The 24,375-nt window shown below is 37.1% G+C and overlaps 3 protein-coding genes across 3 annotated transcripts; 2 read left to right on the top strand and 1 right to left on the bottom strand.

The window, feature by feature from the left end:
- Positions 1-220: 220 nt before the first annotated feature.
- On the top strand, positions 221-15,903 carry LOC130940119 (tryptophan aminotransferase-related protein 2-like). The gene is made up of 5 exons (XM_057868171.1): positions 221-835; positions 12,942-13,248; positions 14,124-14,413; positions 14,772-15,058; positions 15,471-15,903. The coding sequence occupies exons 1-5, from the start codon at positions 576-578 to the stop codon at positions 15,653-15,655; spliced, it is 1,329 nt and encodes a 442-aa protein (XP_057724154.1). The 5' UTR covers positions 221-575; the 3' UTR covers positions 15,656-15,903.
- Positions 15,904-16,138: 235 nt separating this feature from the next.
- On the bottom strand, positions 16,139-17,088 carry LOC130944636 (oleosin H2-like). Its single transcript, XM_057873059.1, has one exon. The coding sequence runs from the start codon at positions 16,923-16,925 to the stop codon at positions 16,287-16,289; it is 639 nt and encodes a 212-aa protein (XP_057729042.1). The 5' UTR covers positions 16,926-17,088; the 3' UTR covers positions 16,139-16,286.
- A 1,426-nt stretch (positions 17,089-18,514) lies between these two features.
- LOC130983575 (serine/threonine-protein phosphatase 7 long form homolog) lies at positions 18,515-20,872 on the top strand. The gene is made up of 3 exons (XM_057907548.1): positions 18,515-19,751; positions 19,844-19,931; positions 20,024-20,872. Exons 1-3 carry the CDS (start codon positions 19,477-19,479, stop codon positions 20,870-20,872), a joined length of 1,212 nt encoding a protein of 403 aa, XP_057763531.1. The 5' UTR covers positions 18,515-19,476.
- Positions 20,873-24,375: the final 3,503 nt, after the last annotated feature.

Raw genomic sequence — 24,375 nt, 5'->3', positions numbered from 1 at the left:
TAATATATTATAATAAGATTAATTTTATGGTGTCTATAAACTTTTGTTTAAATTTTATCTAACTTAATTTTAATTTTTTAAAAATTATTTATTTTTATATTTTTTAAATTAAATAATTAATTTTTAATTTTTTTTAATAAATAGACACTACTTTTTAGATACTATAGCATTCACTTAATAATAAATTGAAAAGTAGGAAACATGGAATAAAACAAACATTTCTGTCGCCTAGATGGGCGAGTGAAGCAGTGGTAGTAGTTAAGCGTGATTGAGAGAATGTAAGCACTGAGCAGAGATCAGAGCAGCTTTTTGAAGGAAACGAGAAAAAAAAAAGAATAGGAAGGCTTTATTGCGCTGATGAGCTTCATTGATAACCGCAGCCTTAGTTTACCGTTTTCAAGATCTATCTTCTATCTATTTCTCTAGCATCGAAAATTATTTGAATACCCTTTGCAAATCTAAGTGGCCATTTTTTTTGTGTGCGAGATGGAATAATCAGCTACCTACTCCTTTATTTATCTACTTCTTCTTCTTTACCAAAGCTGTGTGTGTGTGTTTGTTAATAGTGGCCGTACATGGCAAGTGGCAATCAGAGAATGAAGAAGAAGATGGAAAATCCACCAAGAAGCATGTTGAGGCATGTTCTTGTGGTTTCTCTGGCTTTGAATGTCAGCTTCATACTCAGAATAATGCTTTACCAAACTCAACAAACTCACCACAAATCTCCTTTTTCTATCTCTTCATCATCATCAACAGCAACAAGAAGAAGGTCATTGGTTAATTCAACTCGTTCGGATCGTCCCCCAGACAAAGAGAGACTCATTAATCTCGACCAGTAAGTCTAAATTAAAGCTTTTTCTTCTTTTTTAATTAATATATATATATATGCTGTGATGATGTCAAAATAAATGCTATCTTCATGCTTTACAATTTTATTTTTAAATGTATGTGTGGCTTCAGAAGCCATCAGGTAGGGGCGACTTCATTCAATTAATATTTCCCGCTAACTAGTAACAAAAACGCACACTAACAATATCAGAAAACTATTCAACTATCTTCGTGTTGTTCCTGCAAAATATTATAATCGGTTTTACTTGTAAAACAATCACATGAATTCCTTCTTACTATTTTGCTAGTTTTTTTTAGGGAATCTATTTTTGAGGGTCAATTATTCGAACTCTTGCCAGCTAATAGTAAAAACTAACACCAAAACATAAAATTTAAAAAAGAATTGCAGAAATCTAAGGTAAAGGTAACGACTCAGTGACCTTTTCCGCGAAAAAAAGAACTGGAGCTTAAAAGTTAAAATAGTATTTTGACAGTTTTGACCTTTATTTATTGCCTTTTAGATGACCAACCATACATATTTATTTTTAAATGAGTGCATGATTTGCGTTTATTATTTTTAATAAAGAAATACTGGAGAGTTAGTTATCAGAAATTATTTTTAATATAGAAGTAGAGATAATGTTTTATTTGAACATTAATATTTAAAGTGTATTATAATATTATAAAAATATTCAATACATTCTTTAAGTGTTTTTACACGTTCCAAGTGTTAGTTGAGATATGACTGTATTCAACACGTCTCTATATGTTGTATCATGCTATTCAGGTGTTGATTTTTCACTTTCAAAATTCACCCATTTAAAATTACATCAAATAATTTTATTTTTAACAAAAATAATATAAAATAAATTAACCAAAAATTATTATAATTTATTTTTTTATCATTAATTAATTATCTATATTTAAAGTATAAAATAAAATATGTTATTAAATTAATAATTAAATAATAAAAACATAAATTCTTATAGTTTATAGAAATTTTTTTTTTTGACATGACTCCGACTCATGTTTCAGTTTGACTGTATCTGTGTATGGGTGTGTAGAAATCGTTTGACATTTTGTATTTGGTGATATTATATGGGTAAGTTATTTTGCTAAGTTTAATTTAGTATAATAGTTTATTGGTATAATAAAAAATTAACTAAAAAAAGCATAAAAATAACAAAAAAAGTTTAATTAAATTTAATTATAAAAGTAACTTATTCATTTAACATTTTTCTATTAAATTGTTATTTTTAATGAAATCATTATTCACCATTTCAATCTTTAAATTTTAGTAAAATTAAATTATATTAATCGTTACTCATAATTTGTTTTGTTTTAAGTTTTAAAATTGAGGTAAATGAAACTGCCATCAACAATTTTTTTTATTTAAAACTAATTTACAAATTGTCACTCACGATTTTAATTTTTGTGTAACCGCTCTCATATTAACAAAATTTAACAAGAAGCCGCTATATTTTAACAAAACACATATTAACCCATCATTTGATTAAGAATTTATAGAATTAGCTTTTTAAAAGTTGTAAACTTGTAATATTTATTTTTAGTGAATTAAAAATAATTTTTAATAAACACAAATAACCATAGTCATCAAAATTTTGGATTATCTAGTTTGAATCTAAATCCTCTTTGTTGTTATATACTCCATTTGCTACTATGTTACGATGTTCGTTGCTTCTTTATATACTAATTATTAATTATATAACAAAAACGTATAATAATTTTGTTAGATATTATTTTAATTTTATATTCACTTATGTTTACATTAATTATATTTTTTATTATACATAATTATTAATATAAATATTATTAAATATGTATAAATAAAAATATTAAAATTTTATATAATTATTTAATAATAATTAAATTATAACTTGTTAATTATAATTTGTTGAGTCTTTATTATTCTTAAAATATTAATGTATATATATTTTAAATTTTAATTTTAAAATTTTTATTATTAGTAAAATATTTTTTATTTATCAAATATAAAATAAAAAATTTGTGCTTTTGAAAAACATAAAAACTCTTCAAAAAATTTTTCTAAACAAACCTTATTGAAAAAAATTAGTTACTAATAACTTTTTTATATTTTTCAAAACTAATTAGAACAAATTTTTTTTTTGAAAATTATATATTGATGATGAACGACTTATAAAATTTAAGTAATACTATATTTAATATTTGAATAATACATATTTAAATTTTTTATTAATCAAGTTCAATATGTAGTATTACTTTTAATATTTTTATATTTAAAAAAATAGTTATTATAATTAACTTTATTCCAAGTTTTATTACTTAATTTAATTAGACTTGATTTATAAAAAAAAATTTGAATATATAATATTATTTTTAATAATTTTATATTTAAAAAAAAAATTCCTCAAATCTTCTGGGAAGAACTGAAAGTAGTCAAAGAATTTTATTTTATTTTTGGTGCTTTTGTGTTTGTTTCTGATAAGAGACCTAGGGCTTACGTCTTTCATAACGTGCTTTGCTTCCTGCTCTTGTTCCTGGGAAGACAGAGACAACTCGTCTTCTATAACGTGATTTTATGGCAAGAATATATATACAACACACACACTTATTCTATTATTACTGTATTGTTATTAGTGATGCTAACATTTTGAAATTCTTGTTTTGACTTTTATCTTTAAATTGAATTAGAAGTTGATAGGCAGGGTAATTTTAGTTGTCAAAATAGTATACCTTTTTCTATTTTTTGAAAAAATGACAGAGATAGTAATATAAGAGAAGAAAAAGCGTGTTTGTAATTTTCTTTTAAATGTATGCATGATTGATGAGTTTATGTGTTAAATGCGTTGATTTTACAAATTTTTAGGGTTCAAATATAGTTTGTTAAAACCAGTATATTTTCCCTTTTTTTTTAATAAAAGACGAATATTGAAAATGAGATTGTTGCTTATTATATATATATATATATATATATATATATATATAGCTGTCATTTGAACATTTTGAAATTGATTTAATACTATTATTATCTGGTCACATTTTTTAATCGTAAAACATTTAAACTAATGACAACTAGTTATGTTAAATACTATGCACATATTTTAAAATTAAAACTTTGGTACTGGAAATGAAAATAGCAAACGTGTTGTGGTAGTATTAGTATTGCATGTTGATAAGTTTTGTTCCGGGGCTTACCTAGAACCGGACGGTGGTTGGACTTGTTCGAGGCCCAAGCGCTGGAGGAGTGTGGTCTCCGACTTGGTGCATGTTTGGGAGCCGCCTCCGAGTTGTGTGTTCCAAGAGATGGGGGGTGGTACCTGCAAAGACACTCCGATGCCTAAGTCAGCATGGGGTTAAGCAGGTTAGAATGTATTGGAACTTAGAGATACCTGAGGGGTGTCAGGGTATTTATAGTGGTGATCCAATAACCACCGTTGGAGTAGTGCCACCTTTTTAGGTGGATAACCGTCCCTTTTATCTAGGGATTGTTGGGATATGGCTTCTAGAAGTGGTTAGAGAGATTTTAGGGGCAGTTACTTATTTGAATAAGTGTTATCTGCCAGCTATCTCTTGAGCCCGACTTCTTTGGAAAGAAGTCTGTGTTGAGTCCGACCTCTTTTAAAGAGGTCGGTGAATAGCGAAGGCCAATCTTTGGATTGGGCCTTTTGGTGTATTTGGACCTGGGCCTTAGTGTTGGGCCAGTGTATGAACAGTGCCCCTACTCGAGTCCAATCTCTTTTTCTTAAGAGTTGGATTCGAGTATTGAACTTGGTCTGTAGCTGACGTGCCTTTTAAAACTGACGTGATTTTAAATTTCTTAACCGCCAAGTCTAATCAAACGTCGCGTCTGTTGGGGTTTTCGCATTTACACGTGGGAGCAGTTACATTGGTGACAGCGCGTTTCTTTAATGATCGCGTCAATTTACCCTTATGCCCCAGGTGTGCTATAAATACTTTTCCCTCTTTAAACGACTTGTTTTTGGCCAAGTCTTTTTTCTAAGACTGATTGGTACAACTCATTCTTTCTGAGTTATTTAAGGCTTATAGGCTTTGTATGACTGGTTTTAGCACATCGTGCTTAACCAGAAAATATTTCTTTTCCTAATTTTGTACAACTCGTTCAGTTCGAGCTGTTTTGAAGATGCATGACTTGTTTTAATACAAATCACCTTTCTGAAACTTATTCTGATTTCTTACGACTTGTTTTGATACAAATCGTTTATTTCAAAACTCGTAATTATTTTTTAGTATAACCTCATCTAGCTCGTTCGATGCGAGTAGTTTTAAGGTCTTACGATTTGTTTCATTTCAAATCGTTTAATTAAAACGTGGCTATTTCTTGATCTAATTTCATACAACTCATTTAAATTCGAGTTGTTTTTTAGGACTTTACAACTTGTTTCAAGTACAAATTGTTTATTTTGAGTCCTTTTAAACTATCAGATCATCTTTATAACCATCGGACTTCGTTGCTTTATCCATTATGCCCCTGCTCGAGGTTGAGCTTTATGAAGTCGGACTCGAGCAATCAAGCAGAAAGGATTTTCGAATGAAGCCTTTTTTTGTTGAACTCATTCATTCTGAGTTTTCTAGATGACTTGTTTTTTATACAAGTCACTTTTTTGAAGCACAACTCGTTATATATCAAGTTGTTTTGCGCAATTTAAATTACTTAGATCATATGGTTATTTTTTACTCGATTTTGTTCAACTCATGGGCTTGAGTTGTTTTAAATCATCAAGCCGTATTATAACCATTGGACACCAATTTATACCTCGTCGCTTTATCCGAGCGACCATTGAAAACGCCAGCTCGTGATTTTTGCGCTTTGTTGAGCATAAATTGGTGCCTTAGGTGAAAGGATTATATGCTTATTCCCTCCCCTTTCTAGTTTTTACAAGGTTGTCGTCCTTGTATATGATACAACTTGTTTTATCCAAGTTGTTTTGGAGGATAGTTTTTACGTTTCGATTTTGTTTAGAAACATTTACAATCCTTCCTTTTTAACTTGTTTCTATACAAGTCGTTTGGTTGAAGTGATTCATTTTGATACAAATCACTTTTAAAGCTTTGCTTTTAGATAGACACGACTTGTGCTTAACACAATTTCGTTAAAAATATGGTTGACTGGCATAACTCGTTTAATCCAAGTTATCCTTATGTTGTTGTGAATGCTAGAACGAGTTTTCTTGGAACAACTTGTTTTTGTGAAAGTGTTCCACTTTATACGACTAGGTCGTTTATTTTTAGAACTTGTAGAGATGAGATTGTGGGCTTGAGATTTTGTACGATCCATTTGTTATCCGTGTGGATCGAGTTGTTAGATCGTATTTATGCCTCAAGGGGCATATTTAGTTAAGTTACTTTTGCGATTTGTTCTAAACACAACTTTTTCAACCCGTTTGGCCCGAGCTGTTTCGAGGTGTTTTCTTTCCAATTCGCATATGTAACTTCTTTCCACCAATTGGTTCCTCGTCGCTTCATCCAGGCGATTTCTATATGATCGGCCCGTGATTTTCGCGGTTTATCGAGCTTCAATTGGTGTGTGTTAATTGTAGAAAATCAATTTTCATAAGGAATTGTTTTATCTCCTTATGTTGGAGGTGTGTTGCGACCTGGGTAGTTTTTCACCCTCAAAGTTAGACACTTTGTAGTAGCCCTTTTCTAAGATTTCAGTAATCTTAGAAAAAACCTTTTTGATCTTTGTTTTGAAAAACCTTTTTCTTGGCTGACTGTCCCTTTCTTTAAGTTAAGTTTTCCTTAACAACTCGGGACATCCTTTTGCCTTAGTGCTTTCAATAGGTTTCCTGATCTCTTTTTGGTATTCCTTATACTCAATTTTTGATTTATTGAGCTCTTATGATTTAGGTTATTTTTGCGATGCGTTTCCTTTTTTCTCGGTTTTTCTGACTTGTAAGTCAGATAATTTCCGAGTTTATTACGATCGACTTTTATAACCTCTTTACACCGACTTGTACCTCGTCGTTTTATCCTGACGACCATCTAGGTCGGTTCATGGGATTTTCACGCTTTGTCGAGCTTAAGTCGGCGCGTTTCGTAGAAAGAAAGAAAAACGAGAAGGAATTTATAAGAGATAAAAGATCTTTATTTATTTGCGAAGGTACTTTCACTGCTACTAAGGGTTTTTCACTATCTATGATCCCTTAGTCTCTACTATGATGCCTCGTTAAAAATCCTTCTTCAGAAAAAATCCTTTAATTTTTGGGAAAAAATCATGAAGTTGGAAAAAGAGTATATCATGGAGTAGAGTTCGCTTTTAGCTATAGTACCTTTTCATGTTACAAGCATGCCACGACCTTGGTAGCTCGGTGCTGTTTAAGTCGGTCACCTTGTAATAACCTTTTCCTAAGATCTCAGTAATCTTGTAGGGTCCTATCCTTTTTGTTGTCAGCTTTCATTCGCCCGAACTCAGTAGCCTGATATTTTTTCTTATCAAGATGAGGTCTTTTGCGGCGAATCTCGTAGCCATCCTTTGTCTCAAGAGCTTTTTCCTTATCTGAGTTTGCTCTCAGGTTTCTGGAAGGGGGTCACGTTCTTCTTTCGTGCTCTAGCATCATTGTAGAATGTTGTCTTTAGTTTTTAATAATTTTGGACTTAGCTTTCATGATAAGCCAGGCCCCTACTCGAGGTCGAGCTTCATAAAGTCGGACTCGAGTATTCAGTCATGCCATTCTTGAATCTTACTATTTGTTGCTATGTGACTTTTACAAGTTATTTTGGACTCTCTTTTTGGGAGGTCGGATAACTTGTTTTATACTTGTTGTGTCAACTTAGTAAGGTTGGATACTTATCTCTTGGCTTGAGGAGGCATTCTTATAAATCGCCATCCTTTCTCAATTTGTTTTAAACAAATTGTTGTGACGTCGGGTTTACATCCTCTTCGTGTTGATGTTTGATTATGATCACGTTGTCCTTAAGTTATTTGTGCAATTCGTTTTAGGCTTTGCCCCTTGCCAGTTTGATTTAGTACAAGTGGCTTAATGAGGTCGGACCACGATTTGCATTTATAACTTCTTATGCCACTTTGGATCTCATCACTTCAAGTAAGAAAAAGTGTGCATTAAGGAGTAAGATGCACTTTCTAGCTGTAGTATCCCTTTTGTTGTAAACATGGCACAATCTAGGTAGATTGTTTTCGAGTAAGTTGAGTATCTTGTAGTAGTTCTTTTTCAAGTCTTAAGTGACTTTGTTGGATCTTTTCATTTTGGTGTTGGCTTTTCTTCGTCCGCTTTTGGTCCGATGTCATTTTGGATCAAGACGAGGTTGTCAGTTGAGAAATTTCTTCGTATGACCTTATCATGGCCATTTATGCTTAGGATCTGGTTCTCGAAGTTGTACCTCAAGAAAGAAGTCGGACTTTTCTTTGTAAGCTCTTAAAGGAAGTCGAATTTTTATTTGTAGACTTGAATCCTCAGAGGAGGTCAAATTATCTTCATAAGCTTGGATCTTTAGAAGAGGTCATATTCTTCTTTCTAAGCTTGGAAAGAGGTCGGACTTTTTGTCGGATCTAAAGAGGTCGGATAATTCTGAGCAATGAGGTTTTAGACCTCATTGTAGAGTCTAACCTTTAAAAGAGGTCGGACTTTTATTCGTGAGCTCTCTAAAAGAGGTCGGATTTTCTTTGGTGAACTCCCAACTCATCCGGCCTTATTGTAAAGTCTGACCTTTAAAAGAGGTCGGACTTTTCTTCATGAGCTCTCTAAAAGAGGTCGGATTTTCTTTGGTGAGCTCCCAACTCATTCGACCTTATTGTAAAGTCTGACCTTTAAAAGAGGTCGGACTTTTCTTCCTAAGCTCTCTAAAAGAGGTCGGATTTTCTTTGGTGAGCTCCCAACTCATCCGACTTTATTGTAAAGTCTGACCTTTAAAAGAGGTCGGACTTTTATTCGTGAGCTCTCTAAAAGAGGTCGGATTTTCTTTGGTGGCTCCCAACTCATTCGACCTTATTGTAAAGTCTGACCTTTAAAAGAGGTCGGACTTTTATTCGTGAGCTCTCCAAAAGAGGTCGGATTTTCTCTGTGAGCTCCCGGCTCATCCGACCTTTGAAGAAAAGTCTAACCATCATTCCCTCCAATGAAGACTGGGCCTTTGTCACCCCGACTTTCTTTTTTCTTTGGATCGGATTCCAGTTTTCTTCCTGGAAGACATTCATCTTTATTGGTGTGCAAACGACATCAAATTCTACCATAGGATTATTTCCTTTCATATTCATTGGCAGTGATGTAATTTGTGAGCAACCAATGAAAGATGTGCCATGTGAATTTTTTCGTATTATTCACTGCTCTGTTGTAACTGATATGTGAATCCAATGAAGAAAAAACTGGATTCATCACTTCATTGTCGGATTGGGTTGCATTCAAATGGACTGATGCTGCACTTTTTGGCATAAGTTGAAAAGAAAGGTTTCATTGTTTTTATCAACAATGTTTTCCCTTCTTTCTTCAATTGTGTATTTGGAACATACAACTGCTCCATTCCATGAGTGGGTATCATGGATTTTTTCGAGATTGTAAGTCGGCACAGATGTCATTGTCCATCCTATTTTACGAAGAGATTGGGATTAGTCACGTTCCCTTTTCTCCCCCTCTTTTTTTTTTTTTATACGTAACTTCTTTTGCCAATTGAATTTTCTGAATTGAAAATTCTTTTATTCAATTGACTTTTGAGTTCGTTTTTTTTTTTTACGTAACTTCTTTTGAAAGCCAATTGAATTTTCTGAATTGAAAATTCTTTTATTCAATTGACTTTCGAGTTTGTTTTTTTTCTCTCACGTAACTTCTTTTGCCAATTGAATTTTCTGAATTGAAAATTCTTTTATTCAATTGGCTTTCGAGTTCGTTTTGGTTTGCTTTCTACAATGGCCTTGGGACGGTGCTTTCTTCTCTTTTGTTTGATTTAACTGTAGAAGTAGAATCATCATCCCTATTTGATATCCTCTCTCTATTGGGAGAAGTTTTTATGGGATTTCTGGTATCCATAGAAACTGTATTCCAGCTTCTTTCTAACATTCTCGCACCTTATTCATGTCGAGAGGTTGTCCGACCATCTTGTTGATCATCCGCCATTATCAAGGATTGAGCTCCAGGTCCCCGGCAACGGCGCCAATGTTCCGGGGCTTACCTAGAACCGGACGGTGGTTGGACTTGTTCGAGGCCCAAGCGCTGGAGGAGTGTGGTCTCCGACTTGGTGCATGTTTGGGAGCCGCCTCCGAGTTGTGTGTTCCAAGAGATGGGGGGTGGTACCTGCAAAGACACTCCGATGCCTAAGTCAGCATGGGGTTAAGCAGGTTAGAATGTATTGGAACTTAGAGATACCTGAGGGGTGTCAGGGTATTTATAGTGGTGATCCAATAACCACCGTTGGAGTAGTGCCACCTTTTTAGGTGGATAACCGTCCCTTTTATCTAGGGATTGTTGGGATATGGCTTCTAGAAGTGGTTAGAGAGATTTTAGGGGCAGTTACTTATTTGAATAAGTGTTATCTGCCAGCTATCTCTTGAGCCCGACTTCTTTGGAAAGAAGTCTGTGTTGAGTCCGACCTCTTTTAAAGAGGTCGGTGAATAGCGAAGGCCAATCTTTGGATTGGGCCTTTTGGTGTATTTGGACCTGGACCTTAGTGTTGGGCCAGTGTATGAACAAGTTTATTCCAATATATGTAAAAAGAAATATTGCATATTGGGACTTGGTCATTTGTGAAAATTGATGAGATAATTGCAACTTTGGCGCACTATTACGCATATGTTGTGTCTACTGTGAATCTGTGATGATATTTTGTGTGCAGTTGACATCATATCAAACAATCATTTATTTCAAAGTATAAACTATACGCTAGATAAAAATATTAAATAATTATACATATAACTAGTAAGTTTTTGCCAATTAAAATTATTCGATATCCCACTAACATCGCCGGGCCACGGACACGGCCGGAACTGGCGTATGGTCTTGACGAATCCCTAACTAATTATTCGAATTTAAATATTTTTATATTTTAATTTATAAAATAAAAAAAATAACAGTACAAATTATATAAAGTGAGTCAAAGATTTTCTTTAATACAATACATTTTTCTAATTCTGTTTATCTCTTAAATTCATTTTGACTTACGAATTAGAATATCTTTACAAGTATCACTCTTTTTCTTCATTCTAAAAATTCAGCCTCGTCACTGTCTCGACTAGTAAATCTCTGATCCATCTCACAACTCGTACCAGTGACTTCGCATACATTAGCGCTGTTTGTGGGGATTCGCCAAGTCCTGGTGGCATGATGGAGAATATCAAAGAGCAATTTTCAAGCCACCATCATAAGTTAGACCCAAACAACCCAACGTCCGAACCACGGAACAACGTCCCCCTGACCCTCAGGAGGATAACCAGTGTCGTGCACTGCCAGCCAACCCCTGACAGGCAACATCCAAAAGAAGACGTTCACCACCTCAATAATGCTCAAAGGCTTTATGGGCTATGAGAGAAAGCAATCTAGATAATCCAAAAACTCTACCAAAGAGCACAAATCCTTGAGAGTCGGGTCGCGACCAAAGAGCGATATTAGCCAGAAAACGCAAGCCAGGCAACTTCAAGGAGCCGATCACGATGAGAAACCAAGAGCGAAAGGTCACTCGAATGGCGGCACGGGAAACGACGAGACCGCAACATCTTCTGAGACCCAGAGCGTCAACGCAACGACGATGACAGAAGACACCGGCGGGATTCCAAGCGAACAAGGAGGAAGCACGTGATAATGGGAGCCACCTCATTCATTGAAAGAATCCTGAAGGCCAAGCTACCAAAGGGTTTCGACAAGCCGATTAACATGAAGTATGACAGGACAAAGGACTCGCAAGAACATCTCACGGCCTTCGAGGCCAGGATGAACTTAGAAGGAGTTGTCGATGTGGCTCGATGCAGGGCCTTCCCAGTAATCCTAGCCGGCCCCCCAATTAAGTGGTTCAACACCCTCCCCAATGGCTCGATAGCCAATTTCGACAACGTCTCCAGAAATTTTATGTCACAGTTCACTACCAGAATCACAAAAGTGAAGCACCCGATTAATATGCTCGAAATCACGCAAAAGCAAGATGAACCTACAAAAAAATATCGCAACAGGTTCAACGATTAGTGCCTAACGATTGACGGGCTGATGGACTTAGTAGCCAGCCTCTGTCTCACCAACAGTCTCATGAATGAAGATTTTTGAAAGCACCTCACCACTACACCAGTTTAGACCATGCGTGAAATCCAAAACATTGCAAGGGAGTACATAAATGACGAAGAGGTAAGCTAAGTCATAGCATCCATAAATGGCAGCATGACAGCTCGAAATAATCCACCACCCAAAGGAGCACTACAAGTCCACCGCCCTTAATAGACCACATAGGGTAGAGAAATTCATGAACTACACCCCCTACCGGCTCCGATAGGTAGAACCAATTAAAAAATATCTTTAAAAAAAGACGTTTTATGCGCATGGGAGCATCTCTCATAGATTATAGGTAGAACCAATTACAAAAAATTGAGGGAAAATAATAACCCACATACATGCATAACCTTTTTGATTGGTGTATGTGTTTAACTATCATTTTATGAAAAATTTCATTTGCAATAATGATTTATAAAAATTTAATTTGAATGCATCGACAGTGTAAAAAAAATTTTACACAAATATTTAATTACGTATTATTAAATTAGTAAAAATAACTATTTTTAACAATTAATACATAAATAATTAATAAATGAACAATCATCTAAATGAATAGACGTGATTGAACAGTCGTGATTGAACGACTGTGTAATACTCTATATCAAAATTATACTGAGTTATACTATATGTAACATCTAAGATGATTTGTACGAAGAAATTAATCACCCTTAGTGAAAACATGATAGATACATTTGTTGCAAACAAGAATATCCCGTTACAAGTGAAAAAGAATATCCAATTGATATTACAATGAAAAATTGAAAAAGAATATCACAGTTTCACTTTACCCTGTTCCATCACGTTATTATTTCATACTTTTCATGTTTCTAGCATGTGTAATTATGATTGTTAATTAAGTAATTTGAAAGTAATGATGATGGAATGCAGTGGAGATCCTAGAATGTATGAAAGATATTGGAGAAAGAGAGGTGAGAAAACAAGTATCACAATTGCAGGGTGGGAGTCAATGAGCTATTTCTCGCAAGGAGAAAACATTTGTTGGTTCATGGAACCCGAGCTTGCTGAAGAGGTTGTGAGACTTCACAATTTGGTTGGAAATGCAGTGACACAAGGGCGCCATATTGTTGTTGGCACAGGCTCCTCTCAGCTCTTTCTTGCTGCTCTCTATGCTTTGTCTCCCACTCATCATTCTCATCAACCCATTACTGTTGTCTCAGCACTACCCTATTACTCGGTTAGTCATATCTTTTTTAAATGGCAAATACTCACGTACACATTAATAATATACATAGAATACAGTGTCGACCTGTTTGGTGGTGCGACTATATTTTATTTACACAGAAAATGAAAGACCGACAGACCGTCATAACTTGCCATTTACTCTTACTCTTTTGTACTCTGCATCAGAGTAGGCACTTTTTTAAATTGGTAGCAGAGTTTTGTGTAGGTGTAATAATAGTAAAGTCGGTTGGTTCATTGCATATAACATAGGGACGAACACACTCGTATACTTGGGTGACAATTGCTCACACTAAAATTTGGAAATGTATTGAGCAGAAAAAAAAAATTATGTATAATTATTTTTATTATATTATTAAATTTGATTTCATTACTTAGGTACATATCCATGCTATAATTTGTGCGGATAAGTGCTCCACTAATATTTTGAAAAACTATAAAATATATATATATGTGTTCCATCCTATTAAAAAATTATATTTATTTTTATATTAAAAAAGTAAATAATTATTTTTAATCACAAAAAATTTAAACGTTGACAAATTTATTCATAAAAAAAAAAACTAACACTGTAAATATGTAATCATAAATATATTTAATTTATTTATTCTTATATATTTAATTTATAAAAAAGTGAATTAATAACTACAGTGTTATTTATTAGTATAATAAAAAATATTTAATATTTAATATTTTTATATATTTTGATGTTTATAAGATTGTGTTTGTTATATTTATATACTACATGTTTTGCCCTCACTGCCTAAAATTTTGGATTTGTCACTGCCACTACTCGAACTTTTTCATTTTGTTTCATGTTATGCATAATTTGTTCTGGTTATCAAATTTTCTGATCCGCCGTTGCGGCAGTCGTACCCATCAATGACAGATTACCAGAAATCGGGGCTATACAAATGGGGTGGAGATGCAGAGACTTATGATGATGAGAAAGATGGTCCCTACATAGAGCTGGTAACTTCACCAAATAACCCTGATGGATACACAAGGGAATCAGTGGTCAAGAACAAGAGGCAGGGATTGTTTATTCATGACCTTGCTTATTATTGGCCTCAGTACACTCCCATTTCATACCCTTCAGATCATGACCTCACCCTTTTCACTCTCTCAAAAGCCACTGGTCATTCTGGCACTCGCATAGGGTAACTAACTTCCAACTACTCTCACTTTTATTTCTTATCAGGCACAAGTCCGCTTTAGTTCACTTTTTTCATAACAGTCTATTTCACAGTTAATTGGATGAGACATAAATAGAGATAAAAAAAATTATATCATTTATGTACTTTGTCTTTATATCTTACCAGTAATCGTAACAATGATTTTCACATCATTTTTATGAATGTAGTATCTAATATCTAAATAAAGATTCGAGTTTTCCATTAGCTTTATTTCTTAGATAATTAACCATATAAGGTTCACAATTTACTACACATGTATGCAGATAGAATAGTTTTAGGCAATTATTCAATGATAAACTAAATAATTGTAGTTACATTGTAGATGGGCGCTGGTTAAAGACTCTGTGGTGGCGAAGAAGATGACGAAATTTATAGAGCTAAATACAATAGGTGTGTCTAAGGATTCTCAACTGAGAGCTGCTAAGATTTTGGAGGCAGTGTCTGACAGCTGTGAAGAAGAAGAATCATTCTTCAAGTATAGCTATGAAATCATGGCTCATAGATGGAGGAAATTGAGAGCAGCAGTTGAGGGTAATGCCTTATTCACTCTGCCTAACTTTTCTCCTGCTTTCTGCAACTTCTTCAATCACTACACTCAACCTCAACCAGGTAACTCTCTTTTCAAATTATTATTTGTTCCAAATTTGATGAATGTTTTATCTTAAATATTATAATGTGACTACTTCTACAAAGACATCTTAATGTAAAGATAGTATTGTAAATTATTAGATAATTCAATCAAATATATTTATTAAAATATATCAATTCATTTAACGGTTAATAGTACCATCTTTACTTGAAGAAGTCTTTGTAGGAGTAATCCCTGTTCAACTCATACAATTTATTACGCATTTTAAGACAAGACACAAAAAGGACTAAAATGCTTATTTAAAATATGAAATGTTTTTACATGATAATCCATATTAAATTAATTTGATAATGAAATCGATAAATTTGAGTAGCTAGGAACTCATTTGAAACTATTGATGAGGTGATCGTTGTACGTGTGATATGGTTGCAGCTTTTTTGTGGTTGAAGTGCGAGGGGTTAATAGAGGATTGCGCAAGCTTCCTTAGACAACACAAGATCTTATCAAGAAGTGGGGAGCGTTTTGGGGTTAGCCCAAAATACGTTAGAATTAGCATGCTTGATACAGATGAAAATTTCATGGAGTTTATAGAAAGGTTATCTTCTATACATCTGTAAGAGTTATGCAAAATTCCTTCCTCATCGTGTTAAATATAAAATACAAATGCATTGACAACTTTTCAAAGCACTTGGAAATTGACTTTCACTTTATGGGAGGGAGACACAGAACTAAAATTTCTATTCTATGTAGTGCATACCCTTCTCAGACATCTATATATTGACCAGAATCTACCTTTTCAAAACTCAAAAGCAAACTCAGTGTAGGGTCTCTTTTTGACGTTCGGAGAGTTATAATGAATTAATGATTGTAGTGAAACAGATATTTTAACTCTGTTTAGTTAGTTAATTCAGTTAATATAGATGAGTTAGTCTATCAGGTAGTTTTAGTTTCCTTCTGGAATTGGTCACTTAGTATCCGTATTGATTAATTAATAGCCTAATCTAGTCTTTTTCTAAAGCATGCTATATGAATACTAATTTATGAAGTAAAAATAAATTATTTAAAATGTGGACATGTACTCATGTATGAAATGAAATAAAATTATTTAAGCAAGATAAGCATACAGTAGAATTCAAACTCTAGGAGACGAACAAAAACACAGGCTTCTGAATTCAAAAACAGCAGCGATAATGAAATACAGATGGAACTAAATATATATATAACGCATAATATATAATATAAAATAGCTCAGGACGATGTTTTCTTTCGATCTTTGCTCTTTCCCCCTCCTCCTCCCTCATCCTTAGTCTCGGTGGTAGAGGCGGTGTCTTTCGTTTGGGTCCCACCCCCACCCCGACTCCCACTCCCACTATGTGTATCACTCGTCTGGGACTCAGACGGGGTCACGGATACGGTACTGTCGGTGTCAGTCGGTGCATCGTGGGCTTGTTGGGCCGTGTCTTGGGCCTTACTAACGACAGTGTCACCAGCCTCTTTGGCTCGTTGGGCCATGTTGGACATAATCTGCTGAGCCCGGTCCTTGGCATGCAGCAGACTTTCTTGAAGGCGAGATCGGCGGAGATAACTGGCCATCCACGCGAACGAAGAGACTGAGGTTACGCCGAAGGCACCCGATGTCAAGAATCCCGAGACGGAGAAGGCGATGACGAGAGCTGCGGGGATCAAGATTGGGCTGAAGATTATAAAGAGGGGGGTTGCGAGGGCGACGCCGATGAGGGTGGCGAGGAGAGTGACTCCGGCGAGGAAGAGGAGTGAGGCACCGAAAGGAAGGAGGGTGGCGAGGGCAAGGATGTGGGAAGAAGAGCGTTCCTTGGTGGCTGAGACATCTTGGTGGTCTTGCTGGTAGTACTGTTGAATGTCAGCCATAATGAAGGTGGGTGTATGTGTTGCAGAGAAAGATAGATTGATAGATAAAGAGAGTTAATTTAAGGAGTGGAGAGTGACGACACGTGGAATGGTGGAATACAGATGGTTAGGGGTTGCATGGGATGGGTGTATATGTCGGGTTACGGTGCGGGGAAAGTGTTGGCGTTACAGTGGTCACTTGCTTGCTTTCTCACTCTCCATCGGTGCTCATTCAGAGTTTTGTCCTATTTCTTGGAGGGAATTCCAAGATTTACATTTAATTGATATTTAAATTATTATATATATATATATATATATATATATCATTTCTGTGAAGATATAAAAATTAAAAATAATTATTTAAAAATTTAAAAAATAAGTTAACATTTTTTTATTTATTTTTAAAAATATATTCTTAAATTAAAATTAATCACTAAAATTAATCACTAAAATTAATCATCAATATATTTGTGTATAAATATATATGTAATTTAATTTATTTTTAATATATTTTTATATTTTAGTATATTGGTAGCTGATTTTTTTTTAAATATATTGATGGCTAACTGATTTTAGTATACACCTAGGACTACACGTTTATTTTTTTTACCTTTGGGATAATTGGATGTGTGTTGGAAACTGTGGATAGACATTTGGATTTGGATAGAGATGGTGCAGGTAGAGGCCGATTTTGCTTTATCCATCTTGCCGACTGGGCTTCGTTTTTGTCCTTCTTCCACTTTTCTTCTCATTTATATGGGCCAAGCCCCGTCTTCTTTGTGGCAAAGATTTTGTAACGATGGTCTATTTGTTAGTCTCGCATAGTCATATCCCAAGTTCGATTTTCAGCTACAGTTGGAGGTGTTAAAATCTGTATTTTGTGTGTAAATGTGGGGGTAAAAAACCATATTAAGCCAAATGAGTGGAAAAATAACGTAAATACGCCAAAGCAAAAATCGTTTCATCAATAAGCCAGACCGCATTTTTATATAATTCGAACCAGCTTGGTTCGAACTCAAAATGGTAGTAATTCGAACCAGGGTGGTTCGAATTAGAGGTTGTTATTTCAACGTAATTCGAACCAAGGTGGTTCGAACTTCAATCCCACATAATTCGAACTAGGCTAGTTCGAACTACGACCATTGCAAAGCATGTAATTCGAACCAAGCTGGTTCGAATTACCCTCCTTCATAAATCGAACCAAGGTGGTTCGAATTACCCTTGATTCGGCTATATAAGGAGTTCGAACCATCCTCATTCGAACTCTTATTCCTCCCCCCTACCCCACAAAATCTCAGAGAAAACGACCGAGATTCTCTCCGAATAATAGCTGAACGGAATACTCTGCTCATGGGGGACGATCCGGCACGGTTATATCGTTGGACGGAGTCGCTCATATAGCCGGGGTCATCGACGAGGAGGTTAGTACGGAAATATTTTTATTCTAGCGGTATTTGTGCCTTAGTGGTTTTGCATGTGGGTTAGATGGTGGTTTATGTTAGTGGTTTATGTTAGTGGTTTATGTAGGTGGTTTATGTTAGTAGTTTAAGTTAGTGGTTTATGCTAGTGGTTTAAGTTAGTGGTTTCTGTTGGTGGTTTATGTTAGTGGTTTTGCATGTGGGTTAGATGGTGGTTTATGTTAGTGGTTTATGTTAGTGGTTTATGTAGGTGGGTTATGTTAGTAGTTTTTGTTAGTGGTTTATGCTAGTGGTTTAAGTTAGTGGTTTCTGTTGGTGGTTTATGTTGGTGGTTTGTGTTAGCGGTTTTTGCGAGTGGTTTATGCAAACGGTTTATGTTAGTGGTTTAGGGTAGGTGATTTTCGTTAGTGGTTTTATGTTGGTGATTTGTTTGACTTTTTTTATGCTAGTTGTTTTTACCGTAGCTCTTTTACGTAAACCGGTTTAGTTAAGCTGTTTCTCGTTAGGCTGGTTTATTTATGCGGTTTAGTTGTGCGGTCTATGGATTTGTTTTCTAGTTGGTTATCTTTCATGTAATGTTATGCGGTCTTATTTAGCAGAATGGTATGTTGATGATTTATGATGCTGCTTATGGTTGTGGTTGGATTTCAAGCCGGTTCTAACTGAGCGTTTCATTTTGTGAGCAGCCCCAGCGATGCATTAGGAGCATGCGGCGGCAGCAGGGCATGCGACTTGATGACAGATACGTTCCGTACTTGCAGATGGCAGGTCTATACCATCTTGCAAGGCTGAACGACCGATGGTTCCAGCTAGACGAGGCTCTTGTCAGTGCTTTCGTAGAGCGATGGCGTCCAGAGACGCACACGTTCCACATGCCGTTCGGAGAGTGCACCATCACACTCCAGGACGTGGCATACCAGCTGGGTTTGCCAGTGGACGGCCGTTACGTGAGCGGGTGCTTGTCCGAGTTCCATATATACATCGAGGGTGGCCGTCCAGCCTGGGTCTGGTTCCAGGAGTTGCTCGGAGTTATACCTCCTCCCAGCCAGGTTCAGAAGTACGCAGTGAACTGCAGCTGGTTTCAGGAGACCTTCGGGGAGTGCCCTGAGGATGCTGATGATGAGACTGTGCGCCGTTATGCCCGTGCGTAAATCATGATGTTGTTGGGCACGCAGCTGTTTGCGGACAAGTCCGGGAACCGTATTCACATCAGATGGCTCCCGTACGTAGCTAGGCTGGAGGAGATGGGTACCTACAGCTGGGGTTCCGCCGCACTGGCTTGGTTGTACCGGTGCATGTGCCGAGTGGCAAACAGACATGTGGTCAAGTTAGCGGGACCGCTTCAGCTGCTCCAGTCTTGGATCTTTTGGCGCTTTCCTCGATTTAGGCCAGCAGGATATGAGGAGTCGAGCTGGCCCTTGGCATCCAGGTACTATACTATGCCTTCTCTATTTCAATTTGACATACATAACTGCGTAGTCATTTATATTTCTGTTCATGTAACAAATGTGTATGGTGCAGATGGTCAGGTTACAACCCTTCCGGGAGCGAGAAGGGTCCTAGAGTGGAGATGTGGAGGCTCAGGATAGACATGTTACAGGATGGGGAGGTGAGTATGCTACTTAACAAGTCTCCTTTTAGAATCTAGCATTTCTAGTTGTGTGATAAAGTTGCCCTGACAAGGGTGAGTTCCTTTTGCAGTTTCTATGGATGCCGTATACTACTCCGGACGTACTTCAGGTTGTGCATCCAGAGGTTTTGGAGCCTCGGCATATGGCGTTGTGGCGCTCTGTGACGGCGCTGATCTACTTTGCTGTGATAGAGTGGCATCAGATAGATCGTGTTCTTCCGCAGTTTGGTGGGGTTCAGCCCATTCCGCATCCCGCCCTGAACATTGACTTTTTGATGTCCAAGGACGGTAGAGGCGGCGATCGATGGTTCCCGTCTACTTTGCAGAGGTGGCATCTCCTTTGGGACTCTCGTCAGGACTGTGTGCTGAGGTTCGACGTTGTAGGCGACCCCGGTCCTTCGCATGCGTTCCTTGACTGGTGGCGTCAGTATGGTAAGAGGTTCTTGTCTCCGGAGTCGCAGTTGGGGGATCCTAGAGCAGTTCCTATTCCATTAGAGGCCTCACAGCGGGGTCCGGGGCGAGTTCCTGACATGGATCGTCAGGAGGACGTGCCGGACAAGCGTAGGGTTGATAGGAGGATGGGTGTGGGGACACGAAGGAGCCAGCGTGAGTGGAGGTGGCCTGACCTTGGTGTGCACGATGATTACGACGCCGGTCCCGCTAGAGGCGGAGGACGAGGCCGGCGAGGTAGGGCGAGGGGTCGTCCTGACCATCGGGACGACACCGACGATCAGCATCGGCCCGTTGGTGGGGGTGGTTCAGGGGCGGCTGCATCTGCTGGTACTACCACACACGATCATGGTCATGCAGGTGAGTTGTATGGTACAGGGATGGGTGCCGGGGCTTACACAGGTGATGCTGTACTTGGATCAGGCCCTCTTGGAGATTACTTCGTTGGTGTGTGGTGGACGAAATTGTGATCACTATTCTTTGATCTGATTCATTGTAATTGGATTTATTCAATAATTGTCCTTATTTGAAGTCACAACTCCGTTCAACTAACCAGCAAGTGTACTGGGTCGTCCAAGTAATAACCTTACGTGAGTAAGGGTCGAATCCACAGAGATTGTTGGTATGAAGCAAGCTATGGTCACCTTGCAAATCTCAGTTAGGCGGATTGAACATTTGTAATAGTGATAATTGGATTGTTCTAATAAAAAGGAATAATAAAAGGGATAGAGATACTTATGCAGATTCATTGGTAGGAATTTCAGATAAGTGGAATGGAGATGCTGTAGAGCTCTCGGACGCCTGCTATCCCATTGCTTCTACTCAATCCTTCTTACTCCTCTCCATGGCAAGCTTTGTATAGGGGTTCACTATCAGCTGTGGCTACTTTCATTCCTCTCGGGGAAATAACCTGTACGGCTGTCACTCGCACAGCTAACCAGTCTGGAGGCATCACCCATGGTTGATAGCTACATCCCATCCTCGCAGTGAAAGCTAATGCACGCACTCTGTCACAGTACGGCCAATCACCGGTTGGTTCCCGCTCCTACTGGAATAGAATCCCTCTTTTGCGTTTGTCACTAACGCCCAGCAGGTTAAAGTTTGAAGCACGTCACAGTCATTCATGAACGGAATCCTACTCGGAATACCACAGACAAGGTGAGACTTTCCGGATTCCCAGGATCCTACTCGGAACACCACAGACAAGGTTGGACTTTCCGGATCCAGATGAATGCCGCCATCTATCTAGCTTATACCACGAAGATTCTGTTGGGGAATCTAAGAGATACACATTCAAGCTTTGTTGCATGTAGAACGGAAGTGGTTGTCAATCACGTGCGTTCATCAGTGAGAATAATAATGAGGGTTATCTAACTCATCATCATTCATCATGTTCTTGAGTACGAATGAATATCTTGGAATAAGAATAAGATAGAGAATTGAATAAAAGAAAATAGAACTTCATTAATCTTTGAGGTACAGCAGAGCTCCACACCCTTAATCTATGGTGTGCAGAAACTCCACCGTTGAAAATACATAGGCAAGAGGTTCAGGCATGGCCGAATGGCCAGCCCCCTAAACGTGATCACTCGATCAAAATACAATCCAGGATGTCTCATACAATAGTAAGAGGTCCTATTTATAATAAACTAGCTCCTAGGGTTTACATGAATAAGTAATTGATGCATAAATCCACTTCCGGGGCCCACTTGGTGTATGTTTGGGCTGAGCTTGTTCAATCCACGAGCTGAGGCTTCTCTTGGAGTTGAACTCCGAGTTATGACGTGTTTTGGGCGTTCAACTCCGGATCATGACGTTTTTCTGGCGTTTAACTCCAGACAGCAGCATGTACTTGGCGTTCAACGCCAAGTTACGTCGTCATTCTTCGAATAAAGTATGGACTATTATATATTGCTGGAAAGCCCTGGATGTCTACTTTCCAACGCCGTTGAGAGCGCGCCAATTGGAGTTCTGTAGCTCCAGAAAATCCATTTCGAGTGCAGGGAGGTCAGAATCCAACAGCATCAGCAGTCCTTTTGTCAGCCTTTTTCAGAGTTTTGCTCAAATCCCTCAATTTCAGTCAGAATTTACCTGAAATCACAGAAAAACACACAAACTCATAGTAAAGTCCAGAAATGTGAATTTAACATAAAAACTAATGAAAACATCCCTAAAAGTAGCTTGATCATACTAAAAACTATATAAAAACAATGCCAAAAAGCGTATAAATTATCCGCTCATCACAACACCAAACTTAAATTGTTGCTTGTCCCCAAGCAACTGAAAATCAAATAGGATAAAAAGAAGAGAATATACTATAAGGTCCAAAATATCACTGAATATTAATTTAATTACATGAGCGGGACTTGTAGCTTTTTGCTTCTGAACAGTTTTGGCATCTCACTTTTTCCTTTGAAGTTCAGAGTGATTGGCATCTCTAGGAACTTAGAATTTTGGATAGTGTTATTGACTTTCTTAGTTAAGCATGTTGATTCTTGAACACAGCTACTTTTGAGTCTTGGCCGTGGCCCTAAGCACTTTGTCTTCCAGTATTACCACCAGATACACAAATGCCACAGACACATAACTGGGTGAACCTTTTCAGATTGTGACTTAGCTTTGCTAAAGTCCCCAATTAGTGGTGTCCAGAGCTCTTAAGCACACTCTTTGCTTTAGATCACGACTTTAACCACTCAGTCTCAAGCTTTTCACTTGGACCTTCATGACACAAGCACATGGTTAGGGACAGCTTGATTTAGCCGCTTAGGCCCGGATTAAATTTCCTTGGGCCCTCCTACCCATTGATGCTCAAAGCCTTGGATCCTTGCTTTGGAATTTTCGCCTCTTTTTTTTTTTTTTTTCACTGCTTTTTCTTGCTTCAAGAATCAATTTCATGATATTTTTCAGATCATCAATAACATTTCTCTTTGTTCCTCATTCTTTCAAGAACCAACAATTTTAACACTCATAAACAACAAGATCCAAAGATATATGCACTGTTCATTCATTCATTCAGAAAACAAAAGCATTGTCACCACATCAAAATAATTAAACTAAATTCAATAATAATTTCGAAAATTATGTACTTCTTGTTCTTTTGAATTAAAACATTTTTTTTTTAAGAGAGGTGAAGGACTAATGGAATTTATTTATAGCTTTAAGGCATGGTTACATACTAATGATCATGAAATAAAGACACAAAACATAGATAAACATAATAATTAAAAACCGAAAACAGAAAGAAATAAAGAACAAGGAATGAATCCACCTCTAGTGGCGTCTTCTTCTTGAAGGACCAATGATGTTCTTCAACTCTTCTATGTCCCTTCCTTGCCTTTGTTGCTCCTCCCTCATTGCTCTTTGATCTTCTCTTATTTCTTGAAGAGTGAGGGCGTGTTCATGGTGTTCCACCCTTAGTTGTTCCACATTATGGCTCAAATCTTCCAAAGAGGTGCTAAGTTGCTCCCAATAGTTGTTGGGAGGAAAGTGCATTTGAGGCATTTGTTGATGGTGAACCTCCTCTTGTTCTCCTTGAGGGCCGTGAGGAACTTCCCTTGTTTGCTCCATCCTTTTCTTGGTGATGGGCTTGTCTTCTTCAATGGAGACATCTCCATCTATGATAACTCCAGCTGAATAACATAGATGGCATATGAGGTGAGGGAATGCTAGCCGTGCCATGTATGAAGGCTTGTCAGCTATTTTGTAGAGTTCATTGGCTATGACTTCATGAACCTCTACTTCTTCACCAATCATGATGCTGTGAACCATGATGGCCCGATCCACAGTAACTTCAGATCGGTTGCTTGTAGGGATGATGGATCTTTGAATGAACTCCAACCATCCTCTAGCTACAGGCTTGAGGTCCAGTCTTCTTAGTTGGACTGGCTTGCCTTTGGAGTCAACTCTCCATTGGGCGCCTTCCACACAAATGTCCCTAAGGACTTGGTCCAACCTTTGATCAAAGTTGACCCTT

The sequence above is a fragment of the Arachis stenosperma genome, chromosome 1 (genome assembly GCF_014773155.1).
Source record: "Arachis stenosperma cultivar V10309 chromosome 1, arast.V10309.gnm1.PFL2, whole genome shotgun sequence".
NCBI lineage: Eukaryota > Viridiplantae > Streptophyta > Magnoliopsida > Fabales > Fabaceae > Arachis > Arachis stenosperma.
Note: the sequence above shows the minus strand (reverse complement) of the source record. Positions and strands in the feature narration are given on the sequence as shown.

Coding starts and splice junctions, on each gene's coding strand:
- LOC130940119 (XM_057868171.1), top strand. CDS start 576: ATGGCAAGTGGCAATCAGAGAATGAAGAAGAAGATGGAAAATCCACCA. Junction 14,414..14,771: donor CATTCTGGCACTCGCATAGG/GTAACTAACTTC, acceptor GTTACATTGTAG/ATGGGCGCTGGTTAAAGACT. Junction 15,059..15,470: donor CTACACTCAACCTCAACCAG/GTAACTCTCTTT, acceptor ATATGGTTGCAG/CTTTTTTGTGGTTGAAGTGC.
- LOC130944636 (XM_057873059.1), bottom strand. CDS start 16,925: ATGGCTGACATTCAACAGTACTACCAGCAAGACCACCAAGATGTCTCA.
- LOC130983575 (XM_057907548.1), top strand. CDS start 19,477: ATGATGTTGTTGGGCACGCAGCTGTTTGCGGACAAGTCCGGGAACCGT. Junction 19,752..19,843: donor AGCTGGCCCTTGGCATCCAG/GTACTATACTAT, acceptor TGTATGGTGCAG/ATGGTCAGGTTACAACCCTT. Junction 19,932..20,023: donor ACATGTTACAGGATGGGGAG/GTGAGTATGCTA, acceptor TTCCTTTTGCAG/TTTCTATGGATGCCGTATAC.